The 24,222-nt window shown below is 44.8% G+C and overlaps 1 protein-coding gene across 3 annotated transcripts in view; it reads right to left on the reverse strand.

Moving 5' to 3' along the window:
- Positions 1–1,690: 1,690 nt before the first annotated feature.
- Positions 1,691–24,222, reverse strand: part of DNAJB6 (DnaJ heat shock protein family (Hsp40) member B6) — a 49,420-nt gene continuing 26,888 nt past the window's right edge. For 2 of the 3 annotated variants that reach the window (XM_042816654.1, XM_042816655.1), the window contains 2 exons: positions 10,695–10,901; positions 1,691–3,289 (listed from right to left, as the gene is read on the reverse strand). In XM_042816654.1, coding sequence (XP_042672588.1) covers positions 3,207–3,289; positions 10,695–10,901 — 290 coding nt within the window. In that variant the 3' untranslated portion in view covers positions 1,691–3,206. Of the gene's footprint in view, positions 3,290–9,048; positions 9,098–10,694; positions 10,902–24,222 lie in introns of all 3 variants that reach the window. The other variant, XM_042816656.1, reaches the window with a different exon arrangement.

The following is a 24,222-nucleotide window of genomic DNA, read 5'->3' on the forward strand; positions in this document are numbered from 1 at the left end:
GAAGGCTGCCCCGGTACGATTGTGGTCTGGGCAAACAACTTGAAAGCACATTTTTATCAGTTTGACACCTATTCTCCCCTAGATCATTAAAGATCAAAGTCTTGCCAAACCACAGTTCAAAGAGCAGGCTGTGCACATCTCTAAAAGGTGTGGAAAAAAAACCCTGAATTTAAACCATTTTCATAGCGGCAGGAGCAGGAACCTTTATCTCTCGCTGCTTTGCTTGTTTGTGATTGTGTCCTCCACCTGAAGGAAGATAAGACTGTTTTGTTTTCAGTGTATCATCTTAATTATGCTGTTTCTCGGCTCACTGTGTATTCTTCACCCGTATCATTTAACTTTCTCATGGGATACTAAAAGGGATTGAAAACACCCTGTGTCTCTGAGCCCCAGCGTCTGCTCTGTAGCAAATCCTTTTGCAACACATTTTATACATTGCACCAGGTCTGTTTCTATCCTCAGCTCTTCCATGCGAGTGTTGTTGGATGGTCAGGAAATCTTTGCCTGCCTTTCATAATCCATTTATTCACACATCACTCGTGGGCCAATGCTATCAGTGGTGTCATCTCACAGCCACCTGCATTTTCTAGCCCAGACAATACTTAAAGTAACTGTACCACCATGCGGCCTTCAGCTTTGGCAGAGGGATGCAAAGCCCTCATGTATGTGCCTGCTCAGACCCAGACCTGTGTCCGAGTTGCCCTACAACCCAGCATGTCGGAAAACCCAAGCTGGTAATGCTGCTCTATGGCACTCTGTTGCCTTTCAGTTAATATCCAGAAATAACCAGGCTGAAGGAATCATGGCCCTGGGCCCACGTTTCTTAATTTCTGGGCAAGCTTGGGCAGATTCTAGGTAGTTATAAGGAAGATGGAGCCCATAATTCCCTCCTCTGGGGATACTGTGTTTCCCAGGAGTTTCTCTCTACACCTTCTGTGATAAGGATGCTCTCAAAGCAACGGCATCCCAAGGTTGGACAGCCATTAATGGGGAGACCTACACTTCACTAAGGACTCAGGCTTCCTAACCAACTTCCTACCAACAACCTGTAGGTCTCATAGCTACGTAAAGCTCAGACCTCGTTCAAGCCTAATGCAGTCATAGGAGTCAGGCATACATTTACGTACCTAAATCCCAGTCTGCTCCAACTCTTCCAGAGACATTCTTGATCCAAAGCCATGCTGTTCTGTGATACAAGGCTGCTCAGAGCATGGGGACAATGTGGGGAGACAGCCCTAGGCTGGTGTCACTCTCCCTTTCTCATCTCTCCTGCTTTTCCACAACATGCACCATTTTCCTCAGGAAAAAAAAGCACTCTGACAGCTTAAAACTGACATACCTGTTGGTGGGGACTCCTCCCAAAATGCAGAATGAGATTTAAATGGGATGTAATTCAAAGTGCTGTGTACTATTCAGTATGACCCTCATACAGCTAACATGCAAGCCCCATTTGATGCATATGGTACTATGGCAATGTATCAAGGATAAACCCTAGCTCTCCAGTATCAGCCATTTGACATGGGGTCTGTATCAAATCGCTCATGGATTCAACAAGAGCCATCATGGGGCTGTGAGTATTTTATTCAGGTGGGCTTTCTCTTTTGTGCCTACAGCTTAAACCATAACTGAAATTAAACATGAACGTCTGGTGTCAGCTCTAGTCTACATTACAGTGCAAGAGGACAAAGTATAAAGGAGAATTTTCTTTATTTTTAAATATTAGTAACACTGCACAAAATGAAAAAGTGATACTTAAGTGACAGAAAACTGATACTCAGGCTTATTTCATATTGAGCTTAATTTAAACACCCTAACAGTTCATTTATGGTTATATGTTTGCGTAAGGTTACATTATGTCATGTATTTGAAGCTAAACTGCTCAGTACCAGGCACAGAATTTGTTATATCAAACCATGCTAAAATGCAGACTTGATTTTTCTGTTTAGCTCCTTCCTTACACCATTATATGCATTGCTCTATTAGGATGAGTGAGTTTCTCCAAGAACTGCAGACTTTCAATATTGCCAGGTGTAAGTCTGTTACATCAACAGCGCATTGGCGAGAGGAGACACAAGGAACAACACAAAACCATGGGCTGCTAACTCCCACCTGGAGGTTAAGAGAGGCAACATATTGACAAGAAACATGCAGGTAAATGCTTTAGGCAACAGAAGGGCTTTGTACAAACTAGAAGGTTAAGGGAAGCAATATATCATGCACATGAGAGAATTATGGGAAGCAAGGAAGTAACCTAGCCAGAAAATGCAGATTTCCTTTAAACTGAAGACACGTTTTCAAATTAAAAAAAAAAAAAAAAAAAAGTCCTGCAATAAAAGTGACACAGAATGCTTTCATACATAAAGATGCGAGTTCTTTGCAGAAACAACCTGATAAAATCTTACACGGATTCTGAAATATGTTCATTATCTAAAATCTACTCAGCAGGAAGAGCAGTTGTAAAGTGGCACTTAGGTCATTTGTCTCTAGTTTCTGAGAGCAAAATTTTAAAATAAGGAATGATTTCACTAAATGATTCATTGGGAGTCAACCACAGTTGCAGAAATCAGTAGGAGTGCTTACGGACCATAATTACGCCAAGTTTGTTAAAACCAAAGGATGCAACTTCATCATACACTTTAAAATGAAGGATCATTCCGATAGCGGGGACAAACCTTTGCTGCCCTGCCTGGGTGATAAAAAGAAAAAAACATTGAAGTCATTTATTAAGTTTGCATAAATTACCATATGAGAGAGCTCACGTCTCAGTCCTACCCCCAGTGATGGAGGGAACAGGATTGGTGCTTTACTCTTCTTCCAGCAAGCCTGCTGGTGATGCTGGGGGTGACTGAACAAACAGGTGTTTGCACAACCCTCTGTATCCCACAAAACAAATTAATTCTAGGCAAGGGGAACTTCAGTCCCAGGAAAGGAAGAGGTACAAGATTCTGTAATACCCTCCAATCTTCAAACATAACACACTTCTAACCACGATCAGCCCCGTCCAAACTCCTTAACCTGACTGGCAAGAAAGCCACTCCGTGAAAACTGAAAAGAATAATATAGTGCAATTTTAGTACAGTCTTAAACATGAGTCACTTCCTTACTAGCAGTGTGAACAATTGAAAAATATACACAGAAGAGGTGTGCTCAAATGTAACGTAAGTTGCCGTTTTAATAAAGGGATTGGCATAGCAGAGATGTCCATTTTAGTAACTCCCTTTGGTTGACTTCTTCTTCTTCTGTTCCTCTCTCTGCTTCTGCTTCCTCCTCTTGCTGCCTTCTTTGTATCCTAAGGAAACAGGGCTTGTGAAACACCATGCACAGTATCCATGGCCTTTTCTATCTATCAAAAGCACACATTCTCTGAATGGTTTAAGGAGTCTTAAAGAAAAGATCTGGCTTTCCCATTTTCGTTGGTTTGTTTTTAAATCATCTGTTCTAATAGGATAGAAAGAAAACCGCATCTGTCTTTGAAGTCTGAAAATACCTGAGAACTTTCAAAAGACTTCAAAGCCATTCAGGAAAAGCTTCAAAATCAGAACACATGCAAACCCAGTATGATTTTCCGAACGGAAGCAATAAGACTTACACAACAGGAGCCATTTCAGTACTGGTGTTTCCTGCCCACAGGAGTTAAAGAGTTACCACAATATTTGCATTTCCATTTAAAGAATAGGGAATGCTGAGAACTCTGAGCAAATAAGGTGCTCTGTGTTTACCAATATGCATTTTACATGCAGGTCATCATCCTGCTCATGCTTAACAATGCACCATAGGCTATACTCTACTGCAGCTCATGGAAGCATTATGTTCAAGCAACACTTGCTACTGGTTCGATAGGCACAAGCTTCCAGCCACGTGATCATCATCCCAACACTGGTTTTCAACCTAGAGAAATGCATGGAGAACAGTTCCTGCTCTGCATCATGTCCTCTCCTCCAAGTTTGCAGCAAAGCGCAGCCTTGCCAGTACTGTGCTGGACCAGCACCATATCTACCAAGTGCACTTTGAAATCTCAACCTAGAGGTAGCACGCATTTCCCTCAGATAACCAAAAGCAAATCATGCCATGAGGTGTCAAGAGGGATCTTCCAACTCAGCAGTGTTCTGCCCCTGGGAATCTGTGTGCTCCGCACAGGGAATGGGGTCCTTACAGGACACATGGGATCCAGGCTGCGAGTTGGAGAATGGCCAGCAAGGGCACAGCTATGCCTGTCTGGAATTCTGCTTCTGCTCTCCAGTTGGTCTGCAAGCAGTTAGAAGGGACCCTGAGAATGCCACCTCATCACACCTGATCCTTCCAGTTAGCACTGACAGCAAAATGAAGGTGGAAATAGGAAATGGCATGAGGTCAGAGAGCCATGATCACCAGGATGCTTTGAGGTCACGCTAGAGGAGCCCTTCCCAAGCACAATTACTTTTGTTGAGCTGTAGTTCCTCAGTTTAAGGCTTCAGCAGAACCACACAATAGTGTTTGGGCTAAAGCCACTTCAGATGCTAGCAAATGTTCAAGAATGAGAGGAAATACACTCCCTTGCAGCAAAGAGAAACTGCTCCAAGGTTATCACTCTAGCTCCTACGCTGTGTCAACAGTATTACTTCACCTTTTGCAATCATTTGAGTCAAGAACCAGGATGTTTATTTAGAAATTCTGCCATGAGTGATTAGCCTGTGCAAAGTTAGAGTGGAAAACATTGCTATTGTTTAAGAAATGGAAAAAGTGCCAGCGCTTTGTGGAACTGCAGATGATGATCTGTTTGCCTGGTGCCCACTCATCCTCCTGACAGAGCCCCATTCCAGGCAACACTGCCTCAATATCTCCTCAGTAGCTCCATCCACAAAGTTTACTTCCATGTCAGCCCCTCAGTCTGCCATACGTTGTCAAAACTGGGATCCCTTGGCGTTAAAAGATGCTGTAAGGGACACAGCCCAGAAAGGCTTGCTTATCTCTTGGCTTTCCCACAGCAGCCAATGGAGGCAGAGGAGACATGCCGGCTCCTGAGGGTTGGTCATCCAAAGAGTGTTATTCAAAGGATTCTCCTCTTCACCAGAGGGAAAAACAGCATCATATCAACTGATCAGAACTACTTCACGTAATAACGATGAAACATTAACACGTGTTTGGGAAAGCATCATTAAACCCTAGCAGGTTATTTGCGTCATAATTTTGTCATTTTTCATTTTCACAACACTGTCGGCATTTCCAAAAGGCTTACACACAGGGCATGATTGCTTTTGATACGGCTATTTTATATCAATTTCTTTTTTTGTGCATTCATCTACTTTCTTCAAATGCGTGAGGTTGTGAAAGCAATCCCAGCAACTTTTCCTTAAGAACATTGTGAGTCAAATGTAAATGATGGCTCAAAGTGAATACCACATAATTCATTGTCTTACAAATGAAACAATTCAAATGTTAAAGTAACGCAGTATGAAGATATCCAGGTATTTGACAATGCGGTCTCCTACCAGCTCAGGAATGATAAGGGGAAAAAGTGGAAATCTTTCAAGTGTTATCGCTGACACACAGAAGCAGACTGGCCAAAATAGGAGATAACACACAAATACAGAGTATTCCTCAGGAGAAAACTGCCAGGTCCTTTCTGCTTCGAGCCTGCTGTGATAAATAATTTCACTCCCAACCCTTTCCCTTTCTACCCTCACCAAAGAAGAAAGGATAGGTCGAACTTTGTCCGTTAGCTCCGGCGATGCTATGCTGGGTGATAACAGCCAGAAAACTGATCCAAACAAGTGGAGCAGCTCCTAACAAAAATAAGAATTGCACATAAAAGATGTAACCTTTCACTGGACTGCTTCAACCAGCACTAATTACAAGCATATTTAGCTGCCTGGCTTTAGAAGCCTAGCCCCAAAGTCGTGAGAGAACAAAATCTGAATCAGAAAGCAGCAGCCCCATTACTGTTTGATTAATCTGTAGTAAACGTGTCCTGGTGGGTCGCCAGCATCACAAAGTGCTCATGGAAACTTGCCATAGTTGCTGCCCAGCTGAGCGGGCTTCAACCAAGCAGTCCTGGTCCTGGAGAGTGGCTTGGCAAGTTTCCCCCTTGGAAGTAATTGTTATCCATCTAAACTCTAGAATTGCATTCTATTGAGATAACGAGCCTTAGGAGAGGGTGGAGGAAAAATGGTTTCTGAGAGCTTCCCAAAGCTTTCAAATGAAGGTAGATAACAGAATAACATGGTACTTTCTTGCTGCTGTCAGTTGTCAGGAATGGATAAAGCAAGAATCCACCATTTGGAATTACACCTGCTTTACAACCTGGATCATTCTTGTCTACAATGAACAGCATCTGCTGAACCACTCTCCATTTCATCTCCCTCTTTTCTACTTCCAGAAGAACCATAAAGAGCACAGAAATTATTCTGGTCTTCAGAAAGCTGATGAAAGCTGAAGCCAACGTTCAACACTTTGTAGCAAAACCCTCAACCACTCAACAAGGACCAAAACAAACTGGGCAGCCTCTCTGCTGAGTCCCAGGTTGGCTTTTCTCCTGGTTTGTCACCACTCAGCCATCTGTACCTTGCAGAGGCACAGTTATTTTCAGACTGAATTCATTACATTCTTGGGAGGTAATGGCAAGTGAGGTATATCACTTTCAGTGATGGATCCAAAGGGACAAGCCAGGAGGCCCCAACGTGCACGCAGACCTTTAATGGGCCAAAAGATCATTGCGCAAGTTGGATTTTGAAGACCACGCTGCTTAATTTTCTGCTCTTAGAGGTATTTCTCTAATCAAAACAATAAATGTAAAAGTAATTTCAAAGTTTGCTAGCTTATCTGAGCTGGAGCCACCAGCTGTTACTGTAGCCTGGCCATTTTCAGAAACGCCATTACAAAAATTTACCCCCAGTCACATCTTCAGTATAATTTCATGCATGTGACTCAGTTTACAGTTAGAGCTCTACTTTCACATTCCCTGCTTTCAGCTCAAGCCATGGCCCAACAGAGATCACAATTTGACCTACTAATCCTCTCACCACAACCACGTGGTGCTGCTGCCCATGCCGTAGAGCGTTGTGGAAAAAGAGCCTGCCTTTATGTAAATGGCTGCAGTGACAAAACATCCCACCCTGTCTAGGTATGCCACTCCACTGTTTAATTACCTTGGCTGTTAAATCCAAGGGATGAGTTCTCCAGTTTCACTGTCCAACCCTGTGATGTAATTCACACTTTGATCTTTTAGGGGACTGAAAAAACTGTAGCAACTTACTGGGGCCTTCCTTCATGCTTGCTCACCATACTATTTTCATTACCAATTCTGCGAAGAATTGTTAGAAGAACATACCAAGCCAGATACAACCTGCTTACCTGCTCTTAATTAAGGTAACACATTGTTGAATAGAGTCCAAGGTTTTACTCCCACATGGCAAGCAAAAGCTTGCAAGGCTTGGAAGCCCTTCCACGTGCAATCCAGCCACTTTCTATGGGAAGCAAAAGGGTAATGGGATGCTCTACTACCAGCAGCCAAAAAAAAACCCGTGCACAATGGCAGCCCCAATAGAGCCAGGGAGGCAACGAGCCCAGGCATTCTTCCCACCCTCTGCCCACAAAGGAGCGGGGCAGGGAGCCACACTGCGGGACACAGAGCAATGGGAGAGTTCATTCCCATCACACCCGCACATCCAGCATTCCTCATGTATTAGGCTTCTACAGAAAACAAAGCGGCTTTACTTTCCATTACATATCCAAATAGAAGTACGTGGGGGAATTACAAGGCAATTAGTCTGGACAACCAGCACTTCAAATTTACTAGTTAGTAATGCGTAATTCAGGAAATCATACGTCGGTAAGAAGAACGGACACTGTGTTAAAGACGTAATGAAGCTTGAATAGCTCAACTTTCCAGCAGAGGAACCCAGGCCAGTAAGGGTCAGGATTAGTTAAGCTCATTCTTTTGAAGAGGTTCCTTTGGTGATGCCAGCAGATGAAAATGAACCAGAAATGAAATATTAATGTTGTAAGCTTTAGGTTATCGCAAGCTATTTCATTCAAAAGGAAGAGCAAACCTTGCAATATCATCTTGCAAACAACAATCTTTTGTATCAAGTATTTTCCACTGTTTTTACAAGTTAAGTATTTAAATCATTCCTGCTAGACGTGGATCAAAACTCCCAAGTCACAGTCCCATTAGCAGCTGCAACCTCCAGGTCCGTGCTGTACCAATACGGTACAACTTGGATACCCTACTCAGATGAATACCAGAGTCTGGGAGTGCACTACTAGCAGTACCTGAGTTCTTGCCATAAAAGTTATCTGTTTGGAGCTAGAGAACTGTTCTCAGCAACCTCAGAACACAAAGTGAAGTTTTATTCTAAAAGACCATTATGAAACCAGTAACAACATGAAACCTGGAGCAATTCCTACTAAAACGCAAAGCATTCAACTAAGGTGGAGGATCAGATCCAAATGAATTAGTTTTGTATTACAACCTCAATGCAATGACTGGAAGCCCTCGCTGCGGAGAGGATTCACTGCACGTCTGGTCTGAAAGTCAGCACTGGAGAGACATGGGCTTCACCACACAGCCAAGATGAAACCTACCCCCCGCCCTTCCAATTCAATTTGCTAAGGACTTACAAATTAAAACTCAAGCATTCCCACTCCTTAAGCTGGGTAAAGAGGACCATTTCACTGCAGGTGACTCATTAACCACTGAGAACTTGCTTTGGGTGCTACAGCAGGGACAACATCTAAAACTGCCGTGCAGCAATCGCTGCCAAAGGCCGCGTGCCAGCAGTGGCAAAAACGATCCCATCCGAGTGGAGCCGCGCCAGGCCGAGCCCATGGAGCTCTGCTATTTTCCAGCACAGCTTTGCATCAAGGCAGAGAACGATGCGGCTCTTTCCCCCGCGCACGGCAGCTGTCGTGGTGATAAATGAGAAGCCAAGTGGGAGCAAGCAAGTGGTCTGTGCAGCGAGAGAGCTGTGGAGCCTGCTGAGCTGACAGCGGTGAGCACCCACGGAAGAGAACAGCATTGCTGGCCAGGGCTCACGCATGAACTTCCCAGGCAGAGATTAAGACACTCACGTAGGTTTTTATGACTAACTCGACCAGTCCTTCAGCAGCCACTGTCTGTCTATCAGAGGAACAGCAGGCAAAACATTTAAAGCAACAGTAAAATCATAGTCTTGACTGCAATCCTATTTTCAACCCTGAATCTTTGTATCTGTTTTATGGCATTCTACTGGTAGGACGGAGGATTTGGGGATTGTGCAAATAATTCAGGAAATTCATTTTAATTGCAAACTTGTGCACCTTGGAACATAAATAGACTCACAGCTAGAAGCCCCAAGCAATGTTATAACAGCTCCAAAAATTGTTCTTTGGGAACTAGTACAAAACATTGTTAGGATCACAGGGAACTTGAAGTCCCCCAAATAGCGAGCCAAGTTATTGGGTATTTTTGCCAGCTACAAACACAAAAATCTGAAACACAGAAACCCTGGCCTTCAATACATCAGCTCAGGGATTAGGTGGAGGATTCTGGAGTTTTGTGTTTTTTTCTTAAAGATCAAATCAAATTAGCTATCCCTCATGAAACTAAACTTCTAGCAACTGACCAGGAAAACATTTATTTGAATATTTTTGTAAGCTGGCATTGTGTATGGTATTTGTAGGTTGTTTGTACAGTATAGGGTGCTAAATTTAAAGGCTCAAACACAATAGAATTCGGTATAGCGTTGGGAACGTGTGTGCATGTGCGTGTGTTTTGGGGAACAGGATATTTTTCCTTCATTTTTTTGCAGCACACCTTTCCCACGCACCGTGTGTGCCCTGAGGAGCCCAGGCACTCGTAGCTCCCAGCAGTTCACCCAACCCAGCTCTGCTGAGAAGGGCCCTGAGCATGGGTTTCCACGAACCAAGGCATCTTCATGTTGCAGAGGCACAGAATGGCTGAGGTTGAAAGGACCTCTGGGTCCATCTGGCCCAACCCCTGCCCACCAGGTGCCCAGCACCACATCCAGGCGGCTTCTGGAGATCTCCATGAACACCTCACAGCCTCTTTGGTCAGCTCATGCCAGTGCTAAGTCACTAACACAGTAACCTGTCCTGGCAGTCCTGAGCGAGCTTTGACTGCATGTTCTGATTAAATCAAGTGGCTCTGAGGGTTCTGTTGCCCGAGATAGCCTCTGGATTATATTGCCAAAACATTACAGATGGGAAGTACATCAAAGGACTAAGCACTTCCAAAAATAACCAGGCCAATTGCTACACTTCCTTGTTTGCCTGAACAGTCTCGGCCCCCTTAATTAGGATTTAGATGCCCAAAATTGCAGCTTCCAGAATTAATATGAAGCTGCTGAACTTTTCCTTCAGCAAGTAAACCAAGCACTATTTAAATAAATGAATGTGCAAAGTACTGCGATTAGTTATTCCCTAACAGGCCTTCACTTTTAAGAACAAAGAGCATGGGCACTTCAGCAGCATAACAAAACAAAGTTTATCCTGGATCCTTGGGTCAGGCCCTGGGGATCCCAGAGCATTTGTGAATCTAGGCTACGTGGATGAGCATAGCTAATGCAGACGAAGGCACTCAAGCGGCTGTTTATTATCCACTGGGTGCCAGCATTAAGTCACACAGCAACACCCCCTGGCCTGGCTTTTGTTTTTCCCCTTTGGGCTAACTGGTGAATCCTTTTTTGCGTATTTCTCATCAACATGATTTTGCACACCTGATAAATAAAAGGGGTTCTCCAAGCTGCTTGCAACCCGGCTTTTTTCTTGCTCTTCCACCTCATCGCTATTGTAATGATAGGCATATCTGGGGGAACTGGCAGGCTTGTGTGGCTTCAGCAGGCGAGTGTTGGTGGGCTGGAAGGGCAGGGCGTGCTGTCCTCTCCGTCGGCACTCCTCAGCAAAGGCTTCTTCATTTGCCTCACCTGGAAAAGCAAAGAGAGCGAGAAAAGTGAGCTGCATCCAGAATGCTGAAGGCTCACGTGAAACGATGGAAATTTGGGCTGAAAAAAGGGCCTCACTGAATTCCTGCCTGGGCCATCTGCCCACTCATGCAGAGGGCTTCAGAGCTGTCTCCAGGTCTGCCTGTAGCCAGGGGAGTGCCTGGAGCTGAAGGCTCCATCAGCTGCTTCTCACCATACTGGGGCCACCCTGACATAGGAAGGGCGAGCAATCTGAGCACCTTGTCCTGGGCAATACTGCAATGATACACAGCACAGCTTGTCACCCCTTGTCTTGACAATCTGCATAGGAAGGTTTAGCCCTGTTTGAGGGCGAGGGATAGAGAGAAATACTCATGCTAGGCTAGCTATGGGGACCATGTGGGAAAAATAAAACAAACGTGGGCTCACAGGGGATGGATGCTGGATATTTATAGCTGGAAAGGTGGTGGAGAAGCACTGGAGATCAAATGAGGGTGGGAAACCAGGCTGAAGATGCCAAAGATAAGCACATTTCAAGGACTAAAATGGATGCACTCTCCAAAGAATGGACGCAAAGTAAACTGAAACCCAATGTCTGGAAAAGTACTATGAAAGATGAGGCACCCCAGTCATTTTCATGGTATTTTGCAAATGAAGACACTCTTGCTGCAGAATATACAACAGTACCAATGCTGTGAAGTACGGAAATCAGCTACTTAACACAAAACCCACACATCAAAAAGCAAATGGTAAGATCGCAAATGAAAGCATTGCATGGGGGAAACAAGAAAACAATAAGAAAACAGAAAGAAAAACTGAAAAGAAGGGCGTGTATCAGATTTGTCTCCTAAAGGCTATTGGAAGTGTCATTAATTCAATTACTTAAATAGTTTTAATGGCGCTGATGAAATACAGCGTCATTTTGTTTGCATCAAAAGCGATGTGTCATGCTGGGGAGGTTTCTCCTGGGCATCAGCTGCTTCGGGAGGGGTGTGTGCTCTCAGCAAGCGCGTGTGCTCTTAGTTCACAGCTGGAAAATGCTTTGAAGATGGGAGAAGGACCACGCTTGCAGAAAGAGCCACGGTGTGCACCCAACAACCGACGCTCCCAAACCAAGCAGGCGGCATCGTCTTTACCTTGTAAGCGTACCCTGGGAGATGCTTCTGAGGGCATGAGGAAGAGGAGGCAAGGTATTTTTTAAGAAGTCATTTCACAGCACAACATAAGGCCTCGGGGAGAGGAGGGATCCGGCATGTGGCTCACGTCCCCATGTCCAAACACCACGCCAGCATGAGGCTGCCGGCACGCTGGTCACTGCAGCAGGGGACGGCTCACTGCCATCGCATGGGGACAGCAAGGCAGCGGGCAAGGAAAAGCTCAGGGGATAGAATCATAGAATCATAAAGGCTGGAAAAGACCACCAAGATCATCTAGTCCAACCCATCCCACCATGCCCACTGGGCCACATCGCCACATTTCTTGAACACCTCCATGGATGGTGACTCAACCATCTCCCTGTGCAGCCTGTGCCACTGCCCAACACTCGTTCTGAGAAGATTTTTTTTCTTAATATCCAACCAGAACCTCCCCCAGCAATTCCCAATTTCCCATAAGATCCTACAGGGTTTCACACTCGCACGTTATACAAACAGCACTGAAGCACGTGTCAGTCTGGTGATGCTGGCTCTATCAAGGTGAAGCCAGTGAGACACGAGGAATGAGAAGGAATAGGAAAGCCACATAACAGCAATTGTACATGCAAAAACCAGTCAAGATTGTTCACGTCCTAACAGTGCACCAGAACTGAGACATTCCTCCCACGGAAACACAAACCACGTTGTTTTCCTCCCAATATATAAGTCTTGTGTGACGAATGTGCAGCATTTGTACTGACAAGCAAGTGCAGGAAGGAGAACTGCACTGCATTGCAGGCCCTAAAGCCCTCTGTGCATCACACCCCAATTAAACTCACAAATACCTAACGCAATTGGCTATGAGACCAGGTACTCTGCACACACCCCAATAAATTACACCCAGCTGTGTAAGAGATCAATCCCAATAGCTCTCCTCTAATCCAGACAGCGTGAAACCAACAGTCTGAAGAATTCAAAATAACCTTATTCCTCCTGGTGCTATGCTCTCAGCTCTGCTGCTCTCTTGCACCCCTCCATCAGGTGCTCCCAGGGCACATTTAAGGTTTAAAGAACTCAGGCAGACCAGGAATAAAACCAGCTGTACCACCTGCAATGATGAGATTTAGCTGAGAAGCTTTTATCATGAGAAAGTGCAGCAACCAAGAAGTGCTGCAGCACTGCCAGAGCTTTGCCTGCACTGACATTTGCACAGGAAAAGGCATTGAGGAACAAATTCTGGGGACAGCACTGCTCCAAAGCACCCTTGGGTCACCGTCCTTCAGCTGCCCAGAGCACCCACGTGTGCAGTCCCATAGTGGGGACCGACCTGGGTTAAAAATAATACTCTTTCCATCAGCTTATTTTTAACTCAGCCCAGCCCCTACGTGCCACAAAACCAGGGGATGGGGCAGCTCCTGGGGTCCAGCTTACATCTGCCATACGCAGAAGATCTCAATAACCAATGCAAATATTAATTAAAAGCCTCACAGCTATTTCACTTGCAAAACCAGCTCAGAGAAGTTACGCTTCTAAGGGGTTAGTTCTGAAAATGAGGGTTCAGGAATGACGGCTCTAACCTTTAAAAACAGTCGTCAGAGTTTGATTTTCAGGTGCTCCCAATGGAAAGCTGCTTCTGCTGATAATGAAACCGAAGGGTGCGATGTCTCATGGCACCAAATAAGACCCCGGGACTGAAAACCAGCTTGTGGTAGCAGAGTTGCAGCGTGGGGGGGAAGGAGCAGAGCCTGTAAGCTGTCATTAACCAGCAGAGGGCAATATTGCCCATCACGTGGGGGAGTGTTATCAGAAAACTCACTGCCAACTCTGACTTACTGGGCAACGAATGGATTTCTTGGGTTGAATGCAGAGTGTGAGCACGATGCTTAGCTGGGGTGGGTGCTCCAGGGAGCCAAAGAGCCAAGGGGCCCATATCCACTCCTGGGAAATGGAAATCAGGGAATCACAGAATGGCCTGGGCTGAAAAGGACCACAGTGCTCATCCAGTTCCAACCCCCTACTGTGTGCAGGTCGCCAACCAGCAGACCAGGCTGCCCAGAGCCACATCCAGCCTGGCCTTGAATGCCTCCAGGGATGGGGCATCCACAGCCTCCTTGGGCAACCTGTTCCAGTGTGTCGCCACCTCTGTGTGAAAAACTTCCTCCTAATATTTAACCTAAACCTCCCCTGTCTCAGTTTAAGACCATTCCCCTTTGTCCTATCACTATCTACCCTTGTAGACAGCCACTCCCTTTTATACGCTCCCTTCAAATTTTGGAAGGCCACAATGAGGTCTCTGTGAAGCCTTCTCTAAGCTAAACAAGCCCAGTTTCCTCAGCCTTTCTTCACAGGAGAAATGACACCTACTGGGAATGACATGGCAACGAGAACGAGGACAATGAGGTGCTGCTGCACACCATGGCGAGGGCTGATTTCTGACTGTTTAGAATACGGTTTAACTAACGCTGTTTGGGATTTTTTCGGGCTCAACCCCAGCATTTGTGTCTCCTTCAAAGCACATGAAGCGCCTCTCATTCGCATCCATGAAGTGGGAGGCAGTGATGCTGGAGTGGCTGATGCCTCAGCAGTCAGGTGCTGTGGGAAGAAACAGCTCTTTACCGATGGCTGCATCACCTGTCCAACGTGGCTAATGAGCACTCCTGCACCACAAGTCTGGTGATGCCATCAGCTGTGTAAAAGGTTCTCATTTTGAAATGGAGCAGCCCTGCCCACCAAATATGTACGTGTTCGTACTAAAAACATTTTTTATAACGATAGCATCGTTATTTTCTGTTAATTAGTGTATATCCTGGCTTTCTGGAATTGAACCGAATTCCTACTAGGAATCAGTAGTAATTAATGGCAAGATAGTAATTAAAAGAAGGAGAGCAAACAGAGGTAAACATCCTGAGGATACTGAACCCCATATTTCAGCTTACCACCACTTCCCGTGCAAAAGGAAGTTGAGACTTGGTGGCTCCTGCACTGCAGCCTTACTGTTCGCATGGCATTTCTCTGCGTGCTTAATGAAAAAGAAAACCAACACAGGATTATCTCCTGCACTAAGAAAGACAGCACAGAAACCGGACGACACATTAAGGCTCCCACGTGCCAGCTTGTGACCCATGAGTACTTTGCCCTGCTCCTATCTTTCTCAGTTATGGCCTTGAGTGTGCCCAAATGCCTTTCTAACACTTTCAGATTCGAGGTGATTCACAAGCACTGAACCCTCTGGGGCCACTGCAGTGAGGCTGTGTGCTCACTGACTGCTCCCAGTGCTATGGGGAGATCTGGGCCATGCTGAGAACAAAATCCCCACTGAAGGATGTTTATCTGTCACAAGTATCACAACCTGCTGATAAGACTGCCATAGCGGTACAGCTTTCTGCTGTGACAACAGTTCTGTGTTCGTATTTACCTCGGTGGATGAGAGAGCAGGGTTCTTCTGTGACTCAGATCAGACACTGCTGGGAAACGCGGTGCTTTAGAGGAACCTGAGCAACGCCCAGAGATCAACAGCTTCTGTCGCTCCTTCTCTTAGAGCTCTGTGCCCGATGCCATGCAGCACGGACAGAACCCCAGGGCAACAAGCAGCTACAGCAGAACCCAGAGCAAGGCTGAGCTGCTTTCTCTGCCGGGAGCTCAACACAAGGAAGCAGGGATTTCCCACGATGCTTAGAGGAAAAGCAGCCATTTTGAAATCTACTGATAATAATAATTAAAAAAAAAAAACAGAAACACAATTGGCCTCTGAAGCCCAAAGGGCCTGAAATCATTCTGAAACTATCTGGGGAATGCCAGAGCAGCTGCAGAATCTGCACCATCACTGCTGGGCAGAGCTTTTGTTAACCGTAAGGGAGTAACAGTGAAGCACCAGACATTTTGAGTTGTCTTTCCCCAGTTGCCAACGATCGCTTTTCCTCCGGAGCAACTGCCCAGCCTCAGTGCCACTGCTGTATTCAAAGAGAGAAGGAAACGAAGGGCTTTGCTGCGGTGGCCGATGTCCTCCATGCAACACTGAGTTGGAAAAGTGCCTGAGTGCTGAGCTGCTTAACAACTGCATGTGCTGTGGGCTCTCCATCAATCAGTGCCCTCTCCAGGCAGTGGTGGGGACGTCCCACCTCGTCCCTCCCTCATCTCACAGCTGTGCAGCATCAGACACGCGTTACCCACCTGCTGCTACAGCCTCCCCTGCTAAGTCTGTAACTGCAGGGATTTTGTGCAAGGTTTCCCAGGCTGTTGTTGTTCCCTCTGCTGTGGGAGCCGGGCTCAGACCCATTTCCTGAGTAAGGAAAACAAACCCACAGTGGCTGGAGAAAGCATGGGAGGTGGTGGTGAAGTCACCGAGAAGTGATGGAAAGAACAGGGACAGGGAAAAAGGACAGTGTTGAAGTCAACACTGCACTTCTATTTCTGTCGGGGCAGAGCTGTGGCTGCAGCATGCCTTGTATTTGGGGAAGGGCAAGGCTCCCTCCGTGCTTTCTGCTTAATGCGCACAGCAATCCTCTGCCCTTCTGGCTTTTAAAGCTGGCAACACATTTGTTCCTTTTATTCCTGCTCCACCCGTGCTCAGCCTGTTCCTGCACCACCCACGCTCCCACTATAGGGGAAGGCAGGGGAATCCCGCTGCCCCTTTTCTTCTGCTGACACCACTAACCTGGGATACGTGCATCAGGAAGGGCTTCCTTCCAACAAGGAGTGGTGCTCTACACCCCCTTGGTCCAATCCTTCAACCCTGCCTGAGCCAACATGAATCCTACGTGAATCCAATCTGAGCCACCAATGCCCACAGCCACTCCTGTTTGAGTGCACTGAGCGCTGCAGCCCGGTGTACTGACAGGGGAGAACATGGATTCATCTCACTGCCAGAACATACTCACCAGATGATCCTGCAAAGCCCAGTATAACCAGCAGGTAACACGAACCTCACGCTCCCATCAGGCAGAGATGTCTCCATTTGCATGCTGCTGCTCAATGTGAATTTCATTACATGCAAAAGGCTCCATCACACAGAGGTCTTGCTCATAGAGACTATTTAAAAGCTAATGCTTTCTATATTTCTCATGCCAAATAAGACCTGAGATGAAGTAGGTGACTCTGAGGACTCTCAGTGTATTTCCACCTGCTGCCAGGTCAGGCCAGATCCTTGCCATACTTTCCTTTCAGTCGCTTCACACTGCACTAAGGTACAGAACCACAGTACTGACAGGGTGCAGATCTATTAGAGATTTCCATCTCAGCCATAGCCAAACATGCCAGCAGGTCTCCTTTCTACCACAAGGGACTCAGAACTCACATTTCACTTTGAAATTGGATTTTGAAGCACAAACCAAAAGCCTTCTGAAAGAAAAATCAACCGGCCCTTATGATACAACTTAAAGCTCATTGGTTTCCAGCTCTTTTGTTCTCACAACAAACCTATCTCTAACCCATTTAACTAAAATAAATTCTCAAGGCATTGCGTCCTGTATCCTCTTAGTGGCCTTCACCCCAAGGAGCATCCCCAGAACAGTTCAGGGCAAGGCACAGATTGCAAATCAGACTGCTTTGTTATGCTACTTTTTCTTCCTGCTGATTATTTAAATCAGTTTTCAAAGGCTTAACGTACAGCAAATCCAGACTGCTGTGAAATGATACAAAAAGCAAAGCCACGCAGTTAAAAGAAAAAAGAATCTTATGAGCGACTTCACAAAAATGTGATGAATGACTTCCACAGCTGTTTTGTCAACGCTTCCATAGTAATTTGGCAAAAGCACAAGACTGCCAAGTTTGTGTGCTGATCCAATGGCTATTAGTGCTGCTGAAGTCTTACAGACACAAGGCAGGCTCCCTGTTTGATGGTGCATTGCCCTTGCTCTGTGTATAAGCTCTCATCTTTTCAGGTTAATCATTTGAAAAATATTCTCTTACACCTGAGCCTTAAGTACGACGCCAAGGGTTTCGCATACGATTATAAAAAAGAAGAGCTATGCACCCTCTTAGGTTATACCCCACAAGATGTAAGCCCTTTCTCATCCATTGTACACACAGGACATCCAGCTCCCAGTGCAGCGTCCCAATGTCTGCACAGCTGCCTGATTTACAGAGCACACAGAGAATACCAGGACCTTTCAAATGACCCTGAAAACACCACGCGCTCCCTGAGACAGAGATCTGCCAGTATATTATGAACCTTCACAGCAAAACCCAATGCCATTTTTTGACACCTTCCTGACAACAAAGAACACTTTGCTATTAGCAGGCATTCTTCTTCAATATTGACAAATAAAGATTCAATTTACAGGAAAAAATATCTTGGAAGTTGACTTTCAAAGCTAATTTTGATTAAATGTTTACCTACAAGTCAGCATCCAGGCCCCACAGGTGCCACCACTCCCAAGCTATACCACTTCTTGCTGTTCAGCATCTCCAGTTCTAAACAAACTAAATTGAGCTCTTCAGCCTACGCCTTCAAACCCACCCTAGCTCAGGAGTACTACAAGGTATTTTCCAAACCTAAGGCCTATCCACAATTTATATTGATACAACTTGTACACACTTATATATAAACACATATATACAAAGTTAGAGAAACTTGCGTACTGCTTGAACTGAAGTCCTGACCAAACTAACCCATCAGTAGAAAGCAGAGAAATTAACATTTTCTCAGTTTAACAAACGCCAAACCAGAAACACTACTGTGATGCAGCAACAGCAGTACTTACAATCATCCTTTGTGTCTGGAAACAGTACCATCAGTCACTGCATATGTTGCTTCTGAAGAGATCAGCTGGAAGAGAAGGCGTCCTACCAAGAGGACTCTGTGAAGCAGGAGGAGCTCACTGATGTCAGCATCTGCTTGGTACGCTCAGCGCAGACACTGGGAAGGCCACCTGAGATGCAACAGGCACTGGAGCAACCCTGGCACAAAGCTGTCCACAGTCTGACACCATCCCAAACGCCGTATCTCTGCCTTCTGTTTTTATTACACCTTTGGGATGCAGGGGGTGAAGCACAAAGCACAGCAGTAACACCTTCAGAGCACAATCTCTGGGACCAAGTGGCAAAAAGGGCAGAGCAGAACTGAAGAGCTGCCATAAAAGCTGAGCAATTGGAGAAGGCCAAGTTCCAGAGGGGAGCACGGGGTGTCCTAACGCCCACAAGCACTTAGTGCAGAGGCAGATGCACCCATGGAAGAGATGTACCCACAGTGCAGCTGCATGCCAGAAGAACAACTCACCACCTTCGGCTGATGGAACTAGCTCTGCTCAGCATCAACCGGCTCACCCCGCACCTCCCGTGGTTCTGCAAAGGCAAAGAAAAGCCTTTCCAAATACTTAAGTGACTTCGTCAGCAGACCCACTCCACCAGTGGAATAAATATTTGAGAGAAAAAAATTGCTTCATCAGGACTGTTCCACTACAGGCATTTCTGTACAGTGAGCAGACCAAAGTGCAGGATCCAGCTAACCTAATTCCTTTCCCTCTTCAACACCACTGAACTCAAAACCTTCCCAGAAACACTTGCCAAGTTTCGCTAAGCTTTAAGAAGCCAAACCTCATTTACACTACAGCATTTCTCCCCAACTCTGAAAAATCATTACCGTTCACTCTGCAGAGTTCAAAGCGTACTGCAGTGACCCTGTGGTACCAAAAGAAAACCTGAAACAGATGCACAACAAATGAAACAGATTTCCACACAATTTCATGCATGCAAATCAGCAACTGACACAAAAAGTCTCAGCACCTGTCGAGAAACAGCCTTATGAAGGGAAGCCTTCAAACACTGAATCTCCAGTGAGAAGTGATCAATAAACCCATGGTCATAACATAGAGACACTGGGACAGGTCTGATTACAGAGAAAATCCTGCAAAGACCTTAGTGTCCATCTGCATTGCCATCAACATTGGAATGTTTCTGTTTTAAGGGAATGTGTCTCAAATCTCATAAAACGGGAGAGGCTTTAACCTCTGTTAGTAATATACTGTCTAACTGACATTAAAGCTGCACTCTAAGTTGCTGACTTGGCTACATGCTACTTACAGGTCCATACTCAACCCCTGAGACACCAATAATTTGGAGGATTTTAGCACCACACCCAGAAAACACAAGAGTTGGCTGTACCTGGGGCCAGCCAGATATGAATGAAAGGCAACTTTTTGTTAGAGAAGAGGCTGGGAGGTGAAACGCACACCCACCCCTACCTCTGCTTAAACAAAAAGGCTTTTGCTATTGGAAACTATTCTGCCCAGGGCAACAAGCACCTCCCCTGCACTCAGCTCTGTGACTATTCTACAAAAACAGTTACCAGGGATCTAGTCATCTTACATAAACACTGCAAGGAGCAAAGCACACACGTGATCTCAGAGTAGAGGAGAGGGAAGACTGGAAACTACGGCAGAGCGCTCAAAGAATCTTTCGTTCTTGAGTTCCTTCACCCGGAATAGGACGGCTCAAACACCCAGGTTCTCTCTGAGAAATGGTTTATTTCTGTATTTAAGGAATGATTATAAGAATTGTCTGCTAGCTTCACTGCACGAGGAAGAATTTAAAATCATCTCTGTCTCCTGTTGTACGGCACGTAACTCTGTACTGCAACCATTAATTGTGTGGTTAAAATTACTAAAGGCAAACACTGCTTGGGGTAGGATATGGGAGAATTACTCAACTTTAAAACAGGATTCTCTTCCAGTTCTCCTGGGCTAATACTCTCAAAATGGATCAAAAAATAAATCCACACCAATGCTTTGGAACTATTTTGGAAAGTCTCATCTAGTGGTTGGCAACCCTGCCCATGGCAGGGGGTTGGAGCTCAATGTTTGTTAAGGTCCTTTCCAATCCAAGCCGATTTATGATTAGATATCCCTCCTTACAAAAGCTAATGGAAGCGATATACCCTCCACTATTAGCTGGTATTGACATAACATCACACAAATCTAAGAATAGGTATCATGAAGTATATTTCTTTCCTTTCTATCAAGCAGTGGAAAAGACAATAACCTAGTTTGTTGGTTTCAACCCCATTCCCTAGCTAGCTAAATTGTTCTGTTTTGTCTAAGAATACCTGAACACAACTGGAGGGAACTTGTGTCATACAAAAGGTTGCATTTCCTAACTTCAGAACAGGCTCTCCATGGAGCGTAACTCAAAAACGTTGAAGTTCCTTGGAAAATATGGATAAGTTGGATGCAACCATTTCGCTTTAACAAATTACAGCCTGACACTTTCAAAAATAATAGTCTTGAAGTGGTTCTTCTGCTGACAAAGAGTCTGCAAATACAAGGTGTACACTGGCTACATAATTCAAGTGTAAAATGATTTCTGTGCAGCACTTCTCCTAAGCCAGGAAAGGGCAGAGCAGCACGGCACGTACACTTATTTGCTTTTCCACTAATGAATTTCCAGGTTACCACAGCTATGGCTATATTGGTGAAGCTGCCCTGCATTGGAGTCTGCTATTTAATCAGTAGGGAGGAAACAGAGTTTTTGTAACTTGTATAGAAAGAAAACTTCACAAAAGCTATTTTAAGTGCTGAGTACTGAGATCTCAAAAACATGGTTAATTTGTCCTTAGAAGAACTATGATTTAGTTCTGGTAGTTCCACTGCTCTCCACGCAGGGCACCTTCCCAAGAAAGTTAGGAAGGACCTTGAAATAACAGAACCGTGCCATTAAGTTATACGATAAAACATTAAGTCTTATGATTTTGTTCCAAGATGTGTTTTATGGTTTTATGACCCAAATGCTGCTGAGTTAGAATTCCAGGAACTTGCCTATCCACAAGCTTCTCTTAGAAATAAATTTGAGTAAGGATGAATATTAACAAATGCAGCTTTGGGTATATTCAAAACCCAAATAATCATCTACAGACAGGTTTTTTTCATGCACAGAAGCCCTGTAGGAGATGCTTCTCTGGCAGTTCCCTGTAGAAGTATTTTTTTCTGACATAATGTACCTTGAAGCATTCAGCACACTACCAAAATGGCTCCAATTAACAAAAAGCCACCCCTTTTCACTGCAGTAACTCCACATTCAGAATACGTGTGTTGCTGTCCACTAAAGATTTAACACACACACAGAATAAAAACTTGAAATCATTAAAGCTTTGACTACATATTTTGAATGAACAGTCTAATTAATTAATCTTTGTCATAACCTTACGTTAACAAGAAACCTCTTAGTCTTTACCTCAGGACGTGAAATGAGGATCTCTCAAGGTTTTGTTGGAAAGAAACAGGAGGCATACAATGGCTCACTGCAATTACAAATCAAGTTCTCTGGGACAGTCACTGAGGTCCTTGGCCAGGTTTCCCGTTTGTCACTAAATGCCCAATCTGTCCACTACAACAAAGCAGCAACTTACCTTAACAGTTCAGAACACCTTTCTCACATAAATTCCGCTCATGGCATGTACACATCCCTAACTGGATGCTCTAGAGCAACATTCATCACACAATATCTGTGTCCTAGATGCACGTGTTGCCTCCTGTCTTCCCAAGCACACTGCTTCCTCCAGCCCTTCCAACAGCCCCAACCATCCCTTCAACTCCTTCATCACTAAGGCACCCCCTGTCTCAAAATGAAAAAGATGTTATATGTGTGAATGTTAACCCAACAGGGAGGGAGGGAAAGAGACAATCTTAATTAGACTCCACGAAGAAAGGTCTGAAGGACCTCTGTATCTTGCATCTTGAGCTGCACCTCAGGCTCCTGAGTTTTTGGTACTATATAGAAGCTGAACACTTGCTTCCCACTAAAACATAATTTAAAGATGAACTTCAAGACAACATCAGCTAGAGAAACCACTTCTCATAGAACTTTCTTCAACAGTTCATCATTCATGTGTTTAAAAAATGCATGTTCTTATTTGAATTTGCCTAGCCTCAAACAAACATTTATGTTCTTCCAAACAAGGCACAATTTAATACGCACTTCTACCATACCTGTATACATATTATTTTTAACTTCTTTTTTAAGAATCAAATTGGATTTGGCACATCATCCTCAGGCTGCAGAAGTACCTTCTGTTTCTGCCCTGGCAGGAGAAGCAGCCTCTGCATTAACACACAGCATCTGCCAGCACAGAGGTGTGAACACATGTGGGAAATGCCCACTTCTCGATCCACTGTGACAGGTTGTGATCAGGTTTTCCTGACAAGATAAGGCAAAGGCCAAGTAAAGGAGAAAGTCTTTGGAATTTATGTCTATGGCCATAACAGGCTGAGTTGGTTTCTTACTTCTCCCTTACTGTTTTTTCGCCCTGCAAGTTACACTGCGAAGCAGCATCATGAATATCAAGGATGTTTCTTTTTGTATAGCTGAACTATACAAGCCAGAAAAATGGAAGTTCAACTGGATGTATGCTGTGAAAGGAAGCATTTGATGACTGTTCTGTTTTCTCTTAGACCTTCCTGAGAGAAAAAACCCACCTCTTAGGCCTTGATCAGTAGCTAAGTTAAAGACTCAAGCCAAGAAGTGCATGAACATTACCCATGCTTGCCAGCAATATCCAAATGAATCCAAAACAAACTGAATTTATAGCTCTCTACTGCTTCCCTAAACGTTCACTCACCTCCTGTTTGTACAGAAGAGTTTAAGAATCTCCTTTCTGTAGCAGGGGGGTTGGAACCTGATGATCTTTAGGGTCCCTTCCAACTCAAGCCATTCTATGATTCTACTGAAACTAAGCATATATGATGATAAGGATCTGATCATATTTCCCATAAGCAGTCACGAGAAATGTGTGTGCAGAGATTAACAGAATAATTCTGGGACGTGCCTGAGCAACTACCTGACAGAGCACTTCCAAAGAAATCAAAATACCAAAATGTAATCTGATGAGAGCTAGTATTATTAGAAGAAAAAATACTTAGTCCTATGAACAGCTAAGGCAGTCTGGAGGAAAGGCTGAGCTTTCAAACAGAAGTCCAAAACAACTTTAAAATACTCCCAGCTTCGATCCCTGTGGAAGAAAAATGACAGAGGCCAAACGTGAAAGTATTACGGAATAGGTACTTTCACATAAATAAGAAGCAATATCCTGTTGCTGAGCAAGACAAATATCACAACAGCAGGACAAATTCTGATTCAGTTTATGGTTTCATTTTTGTTCAGTTCCGAGTAAAGGGCAGCTTCCAACCACAGGCCCATGGAAACCGCCAGAGGTGGCTACAGTGACAGTTACATAAACCTGTGATAAATAAGCAAGTTAATCT

This window comes from Centrocercus urophasianus, unplaced genomic scaffold (genome assembly GCF_019232065.1).
Source record: "Centrocercus urophasianus isolate 14NV4802_14NV808 unplaced genomic scaffold, USGS_Curo_1.0 seq_16, whole genome shotgun sequence".
Classification (NCBI taxonomy): Eukaryota; Metazoa; Chordata; class Aves; order Galliformes; family Phasianidae; genus Centrocercus; species Centrocercus urophasianus.